At 42.4% G+C, this 20,099-nt stretch overlaps 1 protein-coding gene across 1 annotated transcript in view; it reads right to left on the reverse strand.

Annotated features, from left to right (window-relative positions):
• BMPR1A (bone morphogenetic protein receptor type 1A) overlaps nt 1-20,099 on the reverse strand; it is a 174,528-nt gene that overhangs the window by 40,758 nt on the left and 113,671 nt on the right. The window contains exons 4-5 of the mRNA XM_034777384.1: nt 7,837-7,999; nt 553-655 (exon numbers count right to left, since the gene is read on the reverse strand). Of these exons, the coding sequence (XP_034633275.1) occupies nt 553-655; nt 7,837-7,999 (266 nt within the window). The remainder of the gene's footprint in view (nt 1-552; nt 656-7,836; nt 8,000-20,099) is intronic.

A 20,099-nucleotide genomic window follows, 5' to 3' on the forward strand; every position in this document is an offset into this window, starting at 1 on the left:
GAGGTGCAGGGAGGGAGGGGGAGGCACTGATTGGCAGGGCTGCCGGTGGGCAGGAGCCACTGGGAGTAAGGGCGGGGGGAGAGAAGAGCTGATGGGGGGCTGCTGACATATTACTGTGGCTCTTTGGCAATATACATCGGTAAATTCTGGCTCCACAGGCTCAGGTTGGCCACCCTGGAAATAAAGGCTCCCAAAGATACTAGCCACCTTTGAAAATATTGGCCCACAGACCATTTCCTTTTTCACCCCCGTAGTCAAAAGAAAACTTTCAGCTCAGTCCTCTTCTCTTCTGCCCCCTTTGAATGTGTGTTTCATGTACTTACTTTGCTGCCAATCCTGAAACAGATAGGATGTGTGTGTGCAGTCAACTGCAGGACTGGGGTCTTCATTTGTCAACAGCATAGCATCATCCACCATAGTAAAGGGCAATATGCAAAGTCCCTACTGTAATGGTTGTGCTCTGCATAGATTTAACTGCTCACACCTACTCTGCATAATCTCCATCATGTTCCCTTTATGGACAATTTTAAAAATAAATGAACTTGTTTGTACCTTGCACTGAAAATCTGAACCTTCATACTTCATGCAACCTGAAGCAAGGATGGGTTCTCCATGTTCATCTTCTTCAACAATGGCAAAGCAATGCCCATTAGTTCTGGAAAAACACATCATTCCAATTCACCAATTGCTGTGCAAAGTTAACTGGCAATCAACCTATTTATGAAAATTAGTATGTGTACCCTACAATGTTTCTTGTCCTAATATAAACTGATCACCAGAGTGTGGGTGAGACTAAAGGAAATGAGGTACACAGAGTGGTCGTTTTTTTGTCTGAACTAAAATCAGAGGGTACCAATATGAAGACACTGGTCAAGATACATATTTTTTCTATATAAACCTCAAGTTTAGAAGCTAGTAAAAGGCTCCTAACCTTCACCCATGAGGCAAAAAGGTCCCAGGTCAGCATTTCCCATCGGGTAAACATGTCGTTGAGAACTGAATTGTCAATCTCCCAATTCATGATTCACAGAAAAATGTCTGCTCCGGCAGTCCATTAGGGAGTTTTGCAGCCTTGGTAAATATGCTGCTTCTACCTCTCATTGAGGTGGAGTACTGAAGTCGATGGGAGAGCGCTCTCCCATTGACTTAATGCATCTTTTCCAGACCCGCTAAATCAGCGCTGCTGCATCAATGGCAGCAGCGCCAATTTAGCACAGTAGTTAAGACAAGCCCCAGAATCTCCTTGAGAGTGGTACCTGCAAAGGAACCAGAAGGTGGTTTGTGGGTAGGAGTTACCAGAAACTCAATCTGCCAACTGCCATGAATATTCTCTAATACATATTTATCTGTAATTAGGGTCCTCCAGTTTTTGGCAAATTAGATATGGTGGCCTCCAAATATCAGAGGAGAGGAATGACGTGACATCAGTAAAGAAACATGGGTTTCGACAGTCCTGTCAAAAGAAAAACTCTTTGCCTGGAGTTAAGAGTACAGTGTGGCAGTAGATGTTGCAGAGGCTAGGTTCCTGGGTCTATAAGCCTTCTGTCTCTTGCTTGCTGACTCCTGAGGACATTGGTGGTAAAAATGTTGAGGAGGAATGTAATGGGGTATACAACTACACACTGGGCAAAAGGGGTTAAGGCACTGCTCTGGGTACGGCCACTGCTCTGGGCACAGCTACATCTGTCAGAAATGCTCCAACTGGAAAAGGAGTTAAAAGGCAGAGGAGCAGCTTATTTGGTAGCAGACCAGGGAAGACAGCAGTCCAGGGAAGAAAGCAGACCTGCAACATGCAGCTCCAGCAGAGAAGAGCTGAGGGAAAGGCAGAATCTCTCCCCTTCCAAAAGGTTCCTCCCTGAGGGAAGGGAGGACCTGCTACAAAGAATCTGAGAGGGAAGGTTTTTCCCTCTCCCTCTCATATGGACTCTGAGTTTTGTTAATTCCCCCTTGGACTACCCCCTAGCAAGGGAAAGCCCTAGGACTGATCAGGCCCAGGAGGGTGGGCCATACCACAGGAGGATGCAGTTGCTGCCCAGGAGAGGAAGAGAGCTACCACACTACACACAACCACCAGAAGGTGCCTTGTGGTGAGAGGACACCCTTCACACCGCCTTAGCTCAGACAGCCACTTTGGGACAATCTCAGGTGGTTATAGGAAGTGGCCCATGGAGAGCAGCCTCTGGCTCTCATACCACTGACAGATCTCAAAGGGACTTGAATAGGAGCCCAGTGAAGTGGAGAACCTGGACTCCCCTACCACGAACACCCCTGAAAGTCACAGGCCTAAGCTCTGACCACTAGGTAATGCTACCCTACCAACCAACCCCCAAACAAGGACCATCAGAAGGCAGTGTTGCCCTATAACCCATCTATGGTGTTTTCTCTTAGGAGCAGAAATATAAATGCTCAGAGAGTAAAGCATAGTCCCCAAGGCTTTGAAGAGTGGAGAAACTCATCTAAATTCTCAAGGAATAGATTGATAGCATCAAAGGGCAGATCTTGGAAGGTACTCTGCAAATCTCTAGATAAACTGGAGAATTGCAACCATGAGTCTCTCCTCATAACAATGGTCATAGTCAATGCCACAGACGCAATATCTGCTGCATCCTCTGCAGTTTGGAGGAAAGTTTAAGCCCCCAATCTGCCCTCATCCACTAAGGCCTGGAAGCAGGCTCTATCATCATCAAAGAACTTGTCCTTAAACTCCATAAACTTGGTATATTAGTAAAATCATATTTGGCTAAGAGATCCTGATAATTTGAGATCCTCAACTGGAGGGAGGTGGAAGAGAAGACCTTTTCCCCTAGAAGGTCAAGCTGCTTGTGTCCCTTAATAGAGGGAGTAGCCTTTGGGTGCTATGGCTTGGACTTTTCTGTAGCCACCTGCATCAGCAAAGAATTAGGCAGTGGGTGAGAGAACAAAAAAATCAACCCGCCCTCAGCCATCAGAAGTGGGAGCACAAGAAGCAGCAGTGCGCTGAGTTCATGAAGGCCTCATGGATGAGGAGGGCAACTCAACTGGGACTGGAAGGCTGAAGAACGTATAGTAAACTGTGCTGTGGTTCCTAGACTTCCTCAAGCTGAATCTGTAATTCTGCAGCGACCCTGTGCATGACCTCTTAATATTGCTTAAAGTGGTGTGGAAGAGATGGAGAAGACAGAGTAACCACTTCATCCAGCGAAGACAACGAGATTACTTCCGGAACAGTTGGGACTGGTGGATCCAGCTCACCTTTCCTCTCTGAATATTCTGACAGGGCCGGTTATGAATGTCCGAGTGATGGTAAATAGGATTCCTGCATCGATCCTGAATGTTGTCTAGGGTAGGGCTTCCGGTCCCCAATATTGCCTGTTGGACAGATGAACTGGTAGAGGGGGACCCCATGGCATAGGACACCACCTGTCTCTTGGCAAAATGGTATTTGGTTGGAAGACGGAACCCTGATCTTCTGGGATTCCTATCCAAGACGTTTCTTTCCAATGCTGCAGAGACTCCTGTGGAGCGTCTGCCTCAGCCAAGGAAAAAGCCAGATCCTGTATCCCTGGAGGAACCGACAACAACAATGGTTGCATCTCAAGGCAAGCAGGTGGGATGGTCAGGTCCTTCCACCAACTGGATGACTCTAGGATCCACTGGGGAACAGAGAGTAATCTGCCTAGCCCATCCTTGTTTGGTTTGTAAACTGTTCAAAGCCATCCCTTTGACCTTAGAGATGTGATCTGGCATCTTGCCCTACAAAGATTCAAGCTGATATCCACCCCAGCAATTGAAGACAATCTCTTACTGTTATTTGGGGACTGCCCTGAATCTTTGAGATGAAATTCACTAGTATGGGAAATCTGTCATAAGGGAGATATGCTCTGCCTGTCACTACACATAGAGGAGATCCTATGAAGTCTAGACTCTGTAGTGGAGTCAAAGCAGACTTTTCGAGGTTGATTTGAAGGTCCCAACTCTGAAACAGAACACGTTATCTTTAATGATGTCTACACTTCCTGATATGATGTACCCTGATCAACCACTCATTGAGGTATGGGAAAATGATTATAACCAAACAATGTAGCAACTACTGCCAGAATCTTTGAGAATATCCTTAGGGCTGGAGATGGGCCAAAAGAGAGCATCCTGTATTGGTCAAGAAACCTCTTGTGTGAAGATTGAAGAGTGACATGAAAATATGCATCTTGTAAGTCAAGAGTTGCAAACCAGTCTCCTAACTCTAACGAGATAATTATTGCTGCAAGGGTCATCATCCTGAATTTCTGCTATTTTACGTATCTGTTTAGAAACCTGAAGTCTAAAATTGACCTTCAGCCTCCATTCTTTTTGGGAATCAGGAAGTATTTTGAATAGAATCCCCTTTCCCTGTGCTCTACAGGAACTAAATCCATTGCACGTAAATGTAGAAGTGAGGCCATCTCTTGCACCAGCTATTGATTGTGAGAGGGGTCCCTGAAGAGGGACAGGGACGGGGAAAAGGGTAGGAGGGATAGATTTGAAATGGATAGTGTAACCAGATGTTATGGTTTCCAAAACCCATTTGTCAGATGTTATATTCTCCCATTCAGCCTGAAAATGGGAGAAGTGGCATCTGAAAGGAGAGAGAATGGTAAGATATTGTAGCTGTAAAACCTTGTTGACTGGATGGTTGATACTCTTAACCAAGCCAGAAAAACTATCGCTTGGAGGATGTGGATGGCTGATTAAATGTAGCTGAAGGAGGAATTTTTTTTTTTTTTTTTTTTGTATCTTGGTCTCTTAGACCAGGGTTCAGACGGTCCATGATACACTGATACGGGATTGGGTATGTGCTTCATGCCATCTGAGATCTACTAAATCCCCTCTTATTTACAGGGATTGCAGTGTGGCTCTTGAGTTCAAGCGTGGAGAGATGTATCAGTCAAGTCTGCAGAGAGCTTGCAACCATCAAAGTGGAGGTCTTCTATGGTTCTCTGAACCTCTCTTGGGAAGCCCAACAGCTCCAGCAAAGAAGCTGTTCTAATGACTATGGCGGTGCAAAGAGACTATGCTGCAGTATCCGAAGTGTCCAAGGAGGCCCGGAGCAATGTCTTTGCCAGGAGTTAACCATCTTGTGCAATGGCCTTAAATTGGTCAAGATATTCCTCTGATGGGTGGTCAATTAAGGAATAAAATTTGTTGCAATTTAAATGGTTGTATTGGGCCATGAGTGCATGATGGTTTATTATGCTGAAGTGTGGCTGAAGCATAGGATTTCAGACCAAAAATCGAGTCTCTTGTGGTCCTTACTGTACAGGGTGGACTTTGAGTTATGTTATCTGCCTCCCCAATTTATTTACCTACAAAGACCCAAAGTCAGGGTTATCTGTCCATGTAGAAGCTGATAAAAATCACTAACATAACGCATAAATGGGAGCTCTATGCATAGCACTGCTATATCACCTGACTTTTAAGCAGTACAGGGAATATAACTCCCTCAACACAGGTCTCAACAGGCAGAAAAAAAAATCTGTTAACTTTTTAAAAGTACTTGCAATGTAAGTGTATCTACTGAATTAATAGCCTTGGATCTCAATAGTTTATGCTTTAACAAAAAGACAATTAACATTTAAATTTTACAGATATGCTTGTGCACAGTGGGGATAGAAGGTAGAATCTGTATATTTTTGAATATTTTACCATAAACATATTGCTCAAATAGAATGCATAAGTGCTGTTAAATTCTCCAGTAGTAGCAATAGTATATGATAATAGTTTCATATGCACTGGTTATAGACCAGTGAAAGAAAAATGCTGCAAGGATTATATTAAAAACCAACACCAGAGGGAGATAAAAAGCAACAAAATTTCTGATAGTATAAAGGAATTTAAAACCAAAATCATAATCCTTACCTCTAGTTTAGTGTCTTCTAAATTTAAAAGTCATAAAACTGAAAGTTGTGTATCATTTGTTCCAAAGATATGAAATTCCCTCAGATAAATCTAGATAAACTGTTTCAGATACAAGAGGCTGTAGCTAAAAGGACATTTCCCCTATTATTTATATCTTAATACATTTAATAACACAGTGATGACTAATAATACTTTGCAGCTTCTGTGGAAGGCCCTCAAGGAATTTTACAAACAATTATTTTAACATCACAATTCTTATACAATACAGATGAGGATTATTCTTTCAATTTTAGAAATAAGGAGAGTGAGTCTCAGAGAAGCTAGATGACTTGCCCAATGGGACAAAGAAAGGCTGTGGAAGAGTAAAAAATATTACCTAGATTCTCTTGACCACCATATTCCTGGCTGGATTCTTAGTATATGGTGACTTTCTAAAATATGGGAAGCCTGTGACACATTTATAAAAATGGGTATATGCACATTTTAATATCTATCAAAATGAAGGTGCAAACTGTATAAAAAAGTAATAATATAAAAATATAAATTGTTATGTATCTCTGAAGTGTAATGTAAAATTATTCCAAAATTCCAACTGTATCAAAATGAAGGGGACTATCAAGGGAAAAGGGAGTGAGAGAAGGACCTCAAATGTCTCTGTTGGTTGGGGAGAGGGTGTTAAGGAGAAGAAACACAGATGGCGTAAGGAAGACTGAAATAAAGGAGAAGAAAAGAAAGATGGGAAACTGCAAAACAATTTTTAAATCATTACTCAAAACGACCACAAAAACCTAAGTAAGTTCAAGCTACAATTCCATCTTGGGGCTCTGGTGACATGAACAACTACTTAAGCTTTGCTCTTGTGGCCTATCACCACCAGACTTCTTCAGTGCAATTAGAGATATATTTTAATAGCTGGGGGAGCACTGGGCTGATTCTCCAGGCGATTATGCCACTGTGTGTATAAACAGAGCAAAGTGAACTTAGGCTGGCTGGAAATAGCTGGTGGAGAATTCTTCCTCTACACAGCTCTACACTAGCAGAAAGCTGGAGAAGGCAGCGCTGTCACTTTGTGCCAGACTCCCCACTCAGCATTAGTGGATGGAGGGAACATGGTTTGGTGGTAGGACATGGGTAAGACAAGGAGGGGAGCAACACCTCTGTTACAGCCACTTCCTTCACTGTCATGCCAGTAGTGCGAATTAGGGCTGTTGCTGTTCAGCCTAACTTGCATAAAGGCCAAGTGAACCTGAAAAAAGGAACTACGGCCTGAGATCTGCCAACATTACTTTATTCGACAAGAATCACAGCCATTATTACCAAACATTAACATTCAATATTTATACTTTATATTCTGTTTACTAAAACATTCTCTTCAATTCACCAGATGTGTAATTAATGCAAAAAACTATCTTAATGGAACTTAAACCTATTGAAGTTAAAAGGCTATCTCTGTTCTTCCTCACAAACTCTTCTAGACCTTTGATTCAGCGGTTCTCTTTGGGATTTTCTCGTTCCAATCTATCCTTATTACTGCTACTGATGCATATGTAATACGAAAAAACTTGAATTTAGTGATTACATAACAAGGGGCAATATGATATTTTGAGCACTAGTTGTATCAATATACAAGAAAATTTACATGAAACATTACCGAGAGTTTTACATTTTGGCCATGTATTACCTATTGTAGCTTCAACTGGATAAGTTTTTTATAATTTTGCCCTAAAGACAGTGTTGTTGGAACAAAAGGACTGGTTGTTACCACTCCCTAAATAGTTCCACTTCTGTGATGGGAGAAATCATGAATGCACACGCTATCCTGAGAGCAGTTTTGTATCCTTTTAGGGAAAAGATTCTATAGAAACAAGTAAATCTAATCAAATAGCTTGACAAAGTTCTAACGATAACATTAGAGAGAAAGAACCAAACTTTTCCAAACTTCTATATCTTGTGCACACTACTTACATGCATGTGTTATTAATAGCATCATCCGGACAATGTCCTGAACAGTAGCACTGTAGAAAAGGTAAGGTGTCCTCTGGAGCCAATGTTACTCCATTTGCCTGTTTCTTCTGGTCAGGATTTGTCTTCATTCCTGTGCCATGGAGCACGCTGTCTAGATTTTGCCCTGTGTAAAAACATAAAAAGATTTTTTTCCATATATGCTCTTCTTTTGCAACTAGATGAAGATATTCATCTACAGTGAAATGCAAAGTACTAGCAAATGGTAATACAAATTGGTTTGAGGATTATACAGTACACAGACGAAAGAAAATTTATTTGAATAGGAATTGTGGGTTAGCTCCATATTTCTGAGATAAACTAGTTACACTGGTCTACAATTTTTGAGAAGTCGTCTGCTTCAGAGATAAAATGTGCTATTTATTATGTATTTTGATGTGCTGAATTCAAATATGACAATTAAAACAACTGGCTACTGTTTCTAAGATATTTAAGTTTTTACATTTTATGTCTATGTATATTGTGTAGATAGTAGAGTTTTAATCATAAATTGTAAACCTAGGTCTTTTCATGTGTTTATGGTTGCTTTACATGATAATGTTTCACCTGTCCTGTTTATGTAACACTTTAAAAATCAGCAAAAGGTTATATAAATAAAATTTATTATGAAACAAAAGGCAAAAAACTATTATGTATATAGTTTAGTCCTATGCAGTGTCTACTCGGCGCTTCTTGGCTTGTCTCTTGTATTCATTAAATGGAGCATCTCTTGTCACTGTCCAGCAATAGTCTGCAAGCATTGATGGGCTCCATTTGCCCTGATAGCGTTTCTCCATTGTTGCAATGTCCTGGTGAAATCGCTCGCCGTGCTCGTTGCTCACTGCTCCGCAGTTCGGTGGAAAAAAATCTAGATGAGAGTGCAAAAAATGTCTCTTTAGTGACATGTTGCAACCAAGGCTTTTGTATGCCTTGAGGAGATTTTCCACCAACAACCTGTAGTTGTCTGCCTTGTTGTTTCCGAGAAAATTTATTGCCACTAACTGGAAGGCTTTCCATGCCGTCTTTTCCTTGCCACGCAGTGGATGGTCAAATGCATCATCTCGAAGAAGTTCACGAATCTGAGGATCAACAAAGACACCTTCCTTTATCTTAGCTTCACTTAACCTTGGAAATTTTCCACGGAGGTACTTGAAAGCTGCTTGTGTTGTTTTGTCAATGGCCTTGACAAAGTTCTTCATCAGACCCAGCTTGATGTGTAAGGGTGATAAAATCTTCCTTGATTCAACAAGTGGTGGATGCTGAACACTTTTCCTCCCAGGCTCCAATGACTGTCAGAATGGCCAATCTTTCTTGATGTAGTGGGAATCTCTTGCACGACTATCCCATTCGCAGAGAAAACAGCAGTACTTTGTGTATCCAGTCTGCAGACCAAGCAAGAGAGCAACAACCTTCAAATCGCCACAAAGCTGCCACTGATGTTGGTCATAGTTTATGCACCTCAAAAGTTGTTTCATGTTGTCATAGGTTTCCTTTCTATGGACTGCATGACCAACTGGAATTGATGGCAAAACATTGGCATTATGCAGTAAAACAGCTTTAAGAGTCGTCTTTGATGACTCAATGAACAGTCTCCACTCATCTGGATCGTGAACGATGTTGAGGGCTGCCATCACACCATCGATGTTGTTGCAGGCTACAAGATCACCTTCCATGAAGAAGAATGGGACAAGATCCTTTTGACGGTCACGGAACATGGAAACCCTAACATCACCTGGCAGGAGATTCCACTGCTGTAGTCTGGAGCCCAACAGCTCTGCCTTACTCTTGGGTAGTTCCAAATCCCTGACAAGGTCTTTCAGTTCACCTTGTGTTATGAGGTGTGGTTCAGAGGAGGAAGATGGGAGAAAATGTGGGTCCTGTAACATTGACGGTTCAGGACCAGAAGTTTCATCCTCTTCCTCGTCTGACTCAAGTGAGAATGATTCTGGTGCATCAGGAACCGGCAGTCCTTCTCTGTGGGATACTGGGCGTCTAGCTGATGGAATGTTTGGATAATGCACAGTCCACTTTTTCTTCTTTGACACACCTTTCCCAACTGGAGGCACCATGCAGAAGTAACAATTGCTGGTATGATCTGTTGGCTCTCTCCAAATCATTGGCACTGCAAAAGGCATAGATTTCCTTTTCCTGTTCAACCACTTGCGAAGATTTGTTGCACATGTGTTGCAGCACATGTGTGGGGCCCACCTCTTGTCCTGATCTCCAATTTTGCAGCCAAAATAAAGGTGATAGGCTCTCTTAACCATAGTGGTTATACTGCGCTTTTGTGATGCAAAAGTCACTTCACCACAAACATAGCAGAAGTTATCTGCACTGTTCACACAAGTACGAGGCATCTCTGCTCACTTTGGCTAAACAGAAATGTGTCTCTTTGCAAAATCAAACACTGACAAATAAGAGAGCACAACACTGTATGATTTCTAGAGCTGATATAGGGCAATTTGTTCAGCAGAGTGGGGTAAGCTTCGTTTAGATTGCATCATCCATGACTTCTAGGAATAACATGATGCAATTCATATCATGTATGACGCAATACCAGCTTCAGATTGCATCATTCATTGTTTTGCCTAAAAAGCAAGTACTGTCCAAACCAGTCATAGATTTATTCACAGATCCAGTCAAAGATGTATTTTAGTCATTTCTGGTTTAAACTGAGATCCCTTCCCTTTATAACTCACTTATCCTCCGCCATTCCCAAGTCAAGGGTCGTATATACTGACCCAATAGCATATCTTGAAAACTAGAGCCAATCAACAATTTTAAGCATCATTTTCGTTCTCAGTGACCCAGAATTAGTAAAGTTTGACTACATTTATTTCAGAAGCATTTTGGCTGTAGAGCAGTGTTATTAGTGAAATTCTGAAACATACTGATCAACCAGCAGATCTCTTATTTATGGTGTGTATATTTTGTGCCATTTACAATCAATGTAAACAGAAGAAGGATACCTTTCACTTGTAAAAACTCATGTGCAATGGAAGAGTGAAAATATATGAATTCTCTTTCTAAGCAAGCCCTTTACATTCACATATGTTTTTAGAACCAAAGTACTGGCGGCTTGAGAACCACACCAAGACAATTGCTTTGTGGGGGAGCTAAAGGTACTTAACCTGTAAGTTTTTCTTCTCTTTAGTCATTTCACTGGATTTCCACACTTGCGTCTTTATTTTCCAACTGAGAACTCTGCAGGACTAAAATAATCTTTGTTCTCAATCAACTGAAATACAACTTGCACATCCACAATGCTTAAATATATTGTCAGTGAGCCGAAGTAATGCTCCAAGTGTCCTCAACTTCTCTGGGCTAAAAAATGACTGAACAATAGTTTTTCCAGGCTCAGATCACTGGAGTGCCACTGAGAGTGGAGGTGGTGGCATAAACAGATCGAGCTGACCTCCCACTATCGTGGAGCATCAGGAGGGCAGCTACCAGGTTCATTCCCCTAGCAGCTACCTCAGCAGGCATACCTCTTGTACTTCACCGGTTGACAGACTCTCTCTGCTTCCCTTCCACTTCCTGCCCACACCTATGCTACCCATATTAACATCCCCATTAGGAAATATCCCTATTCATACAAAGGGGCCAATGTGATCCTTAAATGCATAAACAGGGGATTCTTGAGAAGGACTAAAGAGGATCTATTACCCCTTTACTTGGTAGTGGTGTGACTGTTACTGGAATACTGTGCTCCGTTCTGGTGCCCACAAATCAAGAAGGACGTTGATAAAATTCGAGAGGCTTCACTGAAGAGCCAAGAGAATGATTAAAGGATTGAAAAATATTTTTTAAAGCGAAAGACTCAAGGAGCTCAATCTATTTAGTTTAACAAAGAGAAGGCTAAAGGGTAATTGGATCATAGTCTATACCAGAGGAGGCAGGAGGGGTGTGGCGGGGGCTCAGGGCAGGGAGTGCAGGAGATGTGCAGGGTGCAAAAGAGGGCTCAGGGCAGGGAGTTGGGGTGTGGGGTGCAGGAGGGGTGAGGGGTGCGGCAGGGGGCTCAGGGCAGGGAGTTGGGGTGCAGGGTGCAGGAGGGAGTGCGGGGTGTGACAGACGGTTGGGGTTCAGGCAGGGGGCTCAGGGCAGGGGGTTGGGGTGCAGCAGGGGGTTGGGGGTGCAGGCAGGGGGCTCAGGGCAGGGGGTTGGGTGCAGGAGGGATGTGGGATGCAGCAGGGGGCTCAGGGCAGAGGATTGGGGGGCGGGGTGCAGGAAGGCTTCGGGCTCTGGCCCGGAGCCACTTACCTAAAGCGGCTCCAGGGTGGCAGTGGCGCACACGGGGGCCAGGGCAGGCTGCCTGCCTGCCCTGGCCCTGCACCGCTCCGTGATGCAGCTGGAACCATGTCCGTGCGGCCCCTGGAGGAGGGGGGATGCAGGGCTCTGTGCACTGCTTGCCGCTCCTCCAGGTACCTCCCCCGAAGCTCCCATTGGCCACGGTTCCCCATTCCCGGCCAATGGGAGCTGCAGGAGGCGGTGCCTGGAAACCAGGGCATCACACAGAGCCCTCTGCTCTCCCCCCGTCCGCAGGGACGTGATGCCAGCCGCTTCAGGGAGCGGCGCAGGGCTCAAGGGGGGCAATCCTGCGGGTGTAGTTTGCCCACCCCTGGCCTGGAGGTAGGCCGGGGGGTGCACGGGCCGCAGGAAATAGGCCCGCGGGCCGCATGCGGCCCGTGGGCTGCATGTGGCCCGTGGGCTGCATGTTTGAGACCCCTGGTCTATATCTATCTATCTGGGGAACAAATTTGATAACAGGCTTTTCAATCTAGCAGACAAAGATATAACAAGGTCCAAAGTGTAATTAACCAAAGGGTTGGGGAGGATTCTCCATCACTGGCAATTTTAAAATCAAAATTAGATGTTTTTATCAAAGTTATGCTGTTGTTCAAACAGGAATTAAATTCAGGAAAGTTCTACACCCTGTGTTCTACAGGAGGTAAGACTAGATGATCACAGTGGTTCTGTCTGGCTTTATAATCTATGAATTTCTCACCCTCTACTAATGTCCATGGCTCACATGTCCTCAGAGGGTGAACTGAGGTTTGCAGACATCACGTCCTGATCCAGTGAATCTTGCACTTTTGCAGTGGAAGTTTGCAACAGTCTTGTGTTGGAAGCTTAAGATGCTGGAAAGGGAGTCCAGCATATATGACTGTGACTGAATCCACCCCCCTGTACTCTCACCCTACACAACACTACAATAATCTCTGAACAGCATGTGCTTTGTCAGGTATCATTTGAAAGCTAATAAATTGCTGGTCAAAAATATCATGGTGAAATGTAGGTAGCAACATTATATGTAAATCATGACTGAAGTGTGTTTACCAGACAAGTCTGGGGAGTAGGTAAACCTGTTTCTCAAAGGACAAGCTGACGCCTCTGCTCAGGTGTCATCAAAGCTGATGTGCAATCACCTGTCAAGAAGCCATTCTGATGCAAAGAAGCGGGGAAGGAACAGATTGAGCTGCATTTTAGCAAACAGCAGTATGGAACCTCTCACCACCAGACTCCTTGTCTCTGACCTCCCAGTGGGAATGAACTTTATCTAGGGGTAACCATCAGGAAAATGTATTTCAAAGATGGACTGAACTATAAAAGTGAGGGGCAAAAACACTCCAAGGTATCTCTCCCTATCCATCTCTCCCTTTTACCTAAGATGACAAAAGCCACAGCCTTTGGACTTTGGGGGCAGATCCGGGCCTGAGAATTTGGTCAGCAATGTTACTGGGAACATGTTAAAGGACTTCATCTTGAACCAATTCTAGTTTCTTAAGTTTTAGTACTAGGAAACATTTTATCTTTATTTCTCTTGTAACCATTTCTGATTTTAATACCTTTTGGAGTGTGTTGGGGTCACCCTGCAAGTGGTAATCAGGGTTGGTGGAAACCAGAATGTGACTGGGGTGTGCTGGGCACGCTGCAATATACACAGATATTCACGGTGTGACCCGCATGCTGCCTGGCTGTTTGTGAGGGGTCCAGGTTAGGAGTTACAGCAGCAAAACAAGGTTGCAAGAAAAGGGTGACACACACCCCTCACTGGTCTGGATTGTGCCCTGGAATGTCATAATGGCATCTTTAGAAAAATCCAGTTACAACTCAGTGGACAGAAATATGTCTTCTCAAAAAGCAGTATGACTTTTACTAAACTGTACACATTTATTTTGTCTTCAAATGTCAATCCTGAACAGAAAAGTCCGTTAAAAGGGCCTATTTCACAGATTGATATGATTCCCTGTCAAATCCACCAAGACCTAACTTTACAGTAATAAGGACATCGTTCTAACATTATATTTCATCCTCTTAAAACGGTATGCTAGATTAGTCCTTATACTTTACACAGCCGCATGCGAGATGAAATACTTGTGAAACTTGATCTCATTTCTCTCATCACACAGACTTGCAGACTTCACCACCAGATTAGTATAGCATACTGAGTGTATTTTCCAGCTGCAACTATTTACTTTCCAGTAAGTAAAGAAAGTGTGTCTAGTTCAGACCTTACTAATAAAAAACAAACCCCGAAAACAATGGCAAAAAGTTACAGCAAAACTTCCCATGTCTTACATTATAATATTAATATTCCACTAGTCTCACCAATGTTCTTATGTTAGAAATATTTCAAATAAACACATGACTAAGAAAGGTGCTTGTAAATATAAATGAACATTATGCTCAAGGCTCAGTGTGCTATGCAGCATGTTAGACTTTAGTGTGCACCAGGTACCATGATTTATGTGGCAAGTATCCTGAATTTATTCAGCACTGACACCTCCAATCTCTTTCCCTTCTATTTAACTCTGCTGTAGTTCCCTTCTTAACAAGTCTGAAATGTCATCTCAGTACCAGATTGCTGCTGATATAATGAATGTGGAAACAGAGTATTTAAGAGACACTACATAACTGATCAATTTAGAGAACAGACTATGTAGCTCCTCCTTTTAGTCTTCACTGAAAGAGGAAACCTCAGTAGAGGTGTTTTCTTGTTGCCTTTTATGTCTCTAGCTAGTTTAAGCTTGTTTTGTGTCTTGGCCTTTCTAATTTTGTCCCTACATGCTTGTGGTTGTTTAGGTCAAATTACAAAGGATGAATATAGTTTCCACTTTTTGTAGGACTCTTTTTTGAGTTTCAGAACATTGAAGATCTATTGGTTAAGCCAGCGTGGTCTCTTGCCATACTTCCTACCTTCCCTATGCACTGGAATAGTTTGCTCTTGTGCACTTAATAATGTCTCTTTGAAAAACTGCCATCTCTCTTGAACCTTTTTGTCATCTTAGACTTGGTCCCCATGGGATCTTACCTACCAACTCCCTGAGTTTGCTAAAGTCTGTCTTCTTGAAATCCATTACCTTTATTGTGCAGTTTTCCATCTTACCATTCCTTACAATCATAAAATCTATTGTTTCATGATCACTTTCACCCAAGCTGCTTCCACTTTCAAATTCTCAACCAGTTCCTCCCTATTTGTCAAAATCAAATTACAAGAGCCTCTCCCCAGTTGCTTTCCACACCTTCTGAAATAAAAAAAAATATGCACCAATGCATTCCAAGAACTTGTTGGATAATCTGTGTCCTGCTGTATTATTTTCCCAACAGACGTCTGGGTAGTTGAAGTCCCCATCACCACCAAGTCCTGTTGTCACACACTGTACCATATGATAAATTTTGTACAAGTTATGCCTTGTGAGGTATCATTTGAAAACCTGGGTGGATAAAATCCAAGTTTAAAAAAAAAAAAAATCATTGATTTTTTTTAATTTAAATTGGATTTTTTTGATAAAATGCTTTTTGAGGAAAAAACCTATCTAACGATAGTTTTAATTAAGATACATTATAGCTCAAAGATACCTCATCATGGAATAGGGACTATAAATTCTAATTCTATAGTATGAGACAATATATTCATGTAATGTTTAAGAAAAGTTTTGTAAATGAGTTCCAATAGTTCATGGATTAGGGACCCAATTTTATGGAGTTCCAGGAGCTTCTGTATAGATTATTAAGGTTAAACTTTCTATCTACCGATGGGACTCAGTGCTCAGTCTAGAAGAGATGCTTAGTTTTTCAGTTCTCAAACTGTGGATTTATGTCTCCAGAGATAACATGCTTGTTAACAGCAAAACTGTTATATATAACATAATATAAATACTGTATAGAGGTGAAAAATAACAGACCTCATCCCTATTGTCCCTCTGCAAATTTGTGTACACAGAGTCAATGTCTTACCTCTCTCTAAAAGTGCAAAGTTTCAAAAAGTTCAGTGAATAGAAGATTGTTGGGGGCGGAATAGATCTAAAATATTTCATTTAACTATTTTAGTTAAAAACAATTTTAACAAAAACAGATTTTAAAAAACTTGAATGTTTAACTAAATTCAGAAATTCATATGCTTGTTTTGTTAAAATATTTTATGTTTGCTGTTGAAGAAAAAAATTCACAATACATAACGCTGTTGTTTTAGTTAAATAAAATAATTTAAATGTCTGTCCGGTGATGCTCTCCTCCTAATACAGCATGGCAAGACAATCCTCCAAATATTAATGATTAACCTGCTGAATTGGAGATAGTTCACCTCCCAATGACTTCATAAATATCTGCTTCAATTACCTTTGGTAAATGAAATAACCAATCATTCATTTTCTGATACAGCAGTAAAACGAACCTGAAAAGTTTTCAAAATAAATCACTTAAAAAATGTATACTGTGTACCTTCTGAAAATGAAACCTACATCTATCTCTGAGTTGTGAAGAATATGTATTAAGGTTATAACAACCAACAAGAATGCCCTTTTATGTAGAAATCCATGATTAAATCGAGTCTTTCTGACTAGTGATTTAAATCAAATCCACCCTGCGTCTGTCTATAATCTGCCACATGTAAGTGGGTTGAAGCTGTTGCGCAGTCAGTTTTCCTCCCATAAAGGCATTACTACAAGAAGTGCTGGAGTAATGAAGAAGCTCTGTGAAACGGGGTTCTTTCACTCTCTGCTACCAAGTTGGAAATGACTGGAATGATCAGATGGCAGCATTTATACCGTGGACACTTTGAGTACTACACTAGTGGTTCTCAAACTAGGGCCACTGCTTGTTCAGGGAAAGCCCCGGATGGGCCGGGTTGGGCTGGTTTGTTTACCTGCGGCATCCGCAGGTTCGGCCAATCACGGCTCCCACTGGCCACAGTTCGCCGCTCCAGGCCAATGGGGGCTGCAGGAAGGGCAGCCAGCATGTCCCTCAGCCTGTGCCGCTTCCTACAGCCCCCATTGGCCTGGAGCTGCGAACCGCGGCCAGTGGGAGCCGCGATCAGCCACACCTGCAGATGCGGCAGGTAAACAAACCAGCCCGGCCCGCCAGGGGATTTCCCTGAACAAGCGGCAGTCCTAGTTTGAGAACCACTGTACTACACCAGAAGGGAACCTTGCTTCTGCCCTATCCTGCTATCGCAGCCTTAGGGGACAACATTCTTTAACAGCTGTGAGGAATGTTGTCAGGTAAGACCCAGAACTGAGAATTTGGGAAGACTATCTTTAAAGCAATTTGTAACCCCACCCCAAACCTTCCAGAGAAATTTTACTATGGGAAAAATGTATCATGCAAAATGAGAAGTGGAATAGTTTGATTTTGGTGAAGTTAGGGGGTGAAGTTGTAAATCAGGCTTAGAAAAGAAACTGAGCTTTAGTTTTAACAGCTACTATGGACGGTCTAGGAGACTTCCAAAATACTCCTTTCAAGGTACATCTGTTTGCAAAGAGTTGCTTACCAATGTATTGCTGGTAAATAATTTGACTTTTTAAAAAGGCATGTTTAGTGTAACAGTTCATACAAAACAACTTCATTACATATTTATGATTTCATAAAGTTCATAATTCAGCATGAGTTGCCATTTACTTATTTTGCTGTCTATAGAGATATGGGAAGTTCAAAGCTTGGCTGTACGCATCCTAATTGAGAGAGAAAATATCACAGTTTAATAATATATATTCTGGGACCAGGGCTTTGGGAAGTATGCAAACGTGAACTTTCTGGCAAGGAAGAAGGATTCACCTACAAGAGAGTGGTCTGGCACAGAAATAACTATTTCTGATCCTCAGGAACTTTAGCATCAAATATGTCTTTGAAAGGAATCAATGACACCATACTAAAGACCTGCTACATAGTTGTGTCTGATCTAATTACAAGACAGAAAAAATTGACAAGGCAAGATGTTGTGTAGAGGGAAACTCGACACAAAATGCCTAAGAAACTTTCAGGATACCCTTTACTCCTGATAGTCAAAGAAGAAGCAGCAGGAACTGTGTCAGCACATCAGTCTTAAATTATGGTTTTATAAAAGATTCAAGCTTACACAGTTTAAACAGCTGGTTTGGCCAAATCATCTTTATTTCAGAACAGTGTATCCACATAGGGAGTTATACCAGTATAACTATGGTAGAATCATTATTCTGATATAGCCATGCTGGTCAATTGTAGACAAACGCTTAGAATCTAATAATCTAACTACTAAGAATAAAAAGGATCCCTTTCTTGTTGTTTTTAATTTTTCCTCTCCTGTTGCTCTGAACAGGAATAATATTCTGGGAAAACCTTTCTGCAGTTTCACAGGCCAGTTCCTACTGGCTGGCTGGGTCAGCCTTCAGAGATGTGGCCAAACCCTGCCAACCTTGATTGACAGGTTTGGTTTCTGCCTCCAAAGAACTGCAAGAAGTAGTAAGACCCATTGTAATGAGTCTGTGGACCTTCCCTGCGAACAACAGCTAGACTGACTTTTTTATGAAGTTACTTTCATTTATAGATTATTTTTGTATGTTGGGACACAGACTCTGAAAACCATCTGCTACAACAAAACTGAAATCTACCAGTTTTCTACCTAATACCAAGGCTGAGGACAGCAATGATTTAACATACACCGTTATGCGGATTTTGCTTTAGAATATTTTAGGTAACGTGCATATATATCAGCACTTTCCCTTTCAAAAACATCTTCAGCTTCTTGGAGTGTAAAGGAAGTGTCTTAATCACTTCACTGCTTTCTCAAGCCTGACAAATATAGAATAATATCGCCCTTCCAGTGACATCTCGTGTACCAAGCATGTGATCTCTGAAGACATTCATATGGATAGCTGCCCTATTCTTTTGGAGCAAGGATCAGCAGATAAAAGTTAAACTAAACTTATATCTTAAATTATGTTTTAAAATTGAAATAGCCAAACTTAATTTTTTAATAGGCGAATAAAAAGAGAATGATGTTCTTCTGTGCAAAATTTCAGCAGAGGGCACATTTTTATAAACATAGGAGAATGAATGACAAAATACAGCACCTTTTCTAAAATCTTCAGTCCCTGCACTGTGAAATTATGGAACTAGGGTTCCATTTCTTTGGTAATAAAGCTGTTCCAATTAAGCCATATAGGAAATAGTTATGTGCAAAAAAGGATGTCTGTCTTTAACAATCACATCAACAACTTCCTCTTTGGGGTTTCCATGCTTTAAACAGCACTGTAAGCTGAAATCTGCAGTGGTCAAAAAACACTCTCTCCCCAAGAAGCCATGGGTTTATTTTTATAGTGGCAACTCCTGGATTCCTTGTCTAGTCAGACTAGTAAGGAGTCATGAATGGGAACAAGGTGCACAGGTAGAGGACACTTTGTAACTGAATTCTGAAAGGGAGGAAGAAAATGAGTACTCCTCTAATGGTCGGACTAACCTATCTAGAATTCTAGAGTGAACCCGAGTCTCCTCTACCACTGGAGCTGAAGAGATGACCGGTCACCACAGCAGTACTGGTAGATAGTGCTGAGCAGGGCCGGCCTTAGGGCCGGGCAAACTGGGCCCATGCCTAGGGTGCCCCCAACAGGGGCTCGGGGCTTCCCCTTGCTGGCTGTGGCGGGACTTCACTTGGCCGCAGCGCGGACTCCTCTCTGGCTCCTCTCCAGCGCTGGGTCCACAGGCTTCTCCGTGATCCCGCCCTACTGGCACCTCCCCTCTGTCCACTCACTCCTCAGCCAGGTGGCTGAGGGCTCCGGCTCCACCCCCCACCCCTCCCAGGAGCCCAGTCCATCACTGGCAGCGCAGCAGCCCGACCCAACCACTGCCTGGAGCAGAGCTTAGTCCCTCCGACCCTCACTGCCTGCACCACTTGGTCTCTGGCAGGGGGAGGGCCCCGCAAGGCCAGGCCAGGGCCAGGACAGAAACTTTCTCTCCTTGTGATGTGACATGTG

The sequence above is a fragment of the Trachemys scripta genome, chromosome 7 (assembly GCF_013100865.1).
Source record: "Trachemys scripta elegans isolate TJP31775 chromosome 7, CAS_Tse_1.0, whole genome shotgun sequence".
NCBI classification, from domain to species: domain Eukaryota; kingdom Metazoa; phylum Chordata; order Testudines; family Emydidae; genus Trachemys; species Trachemys scripta.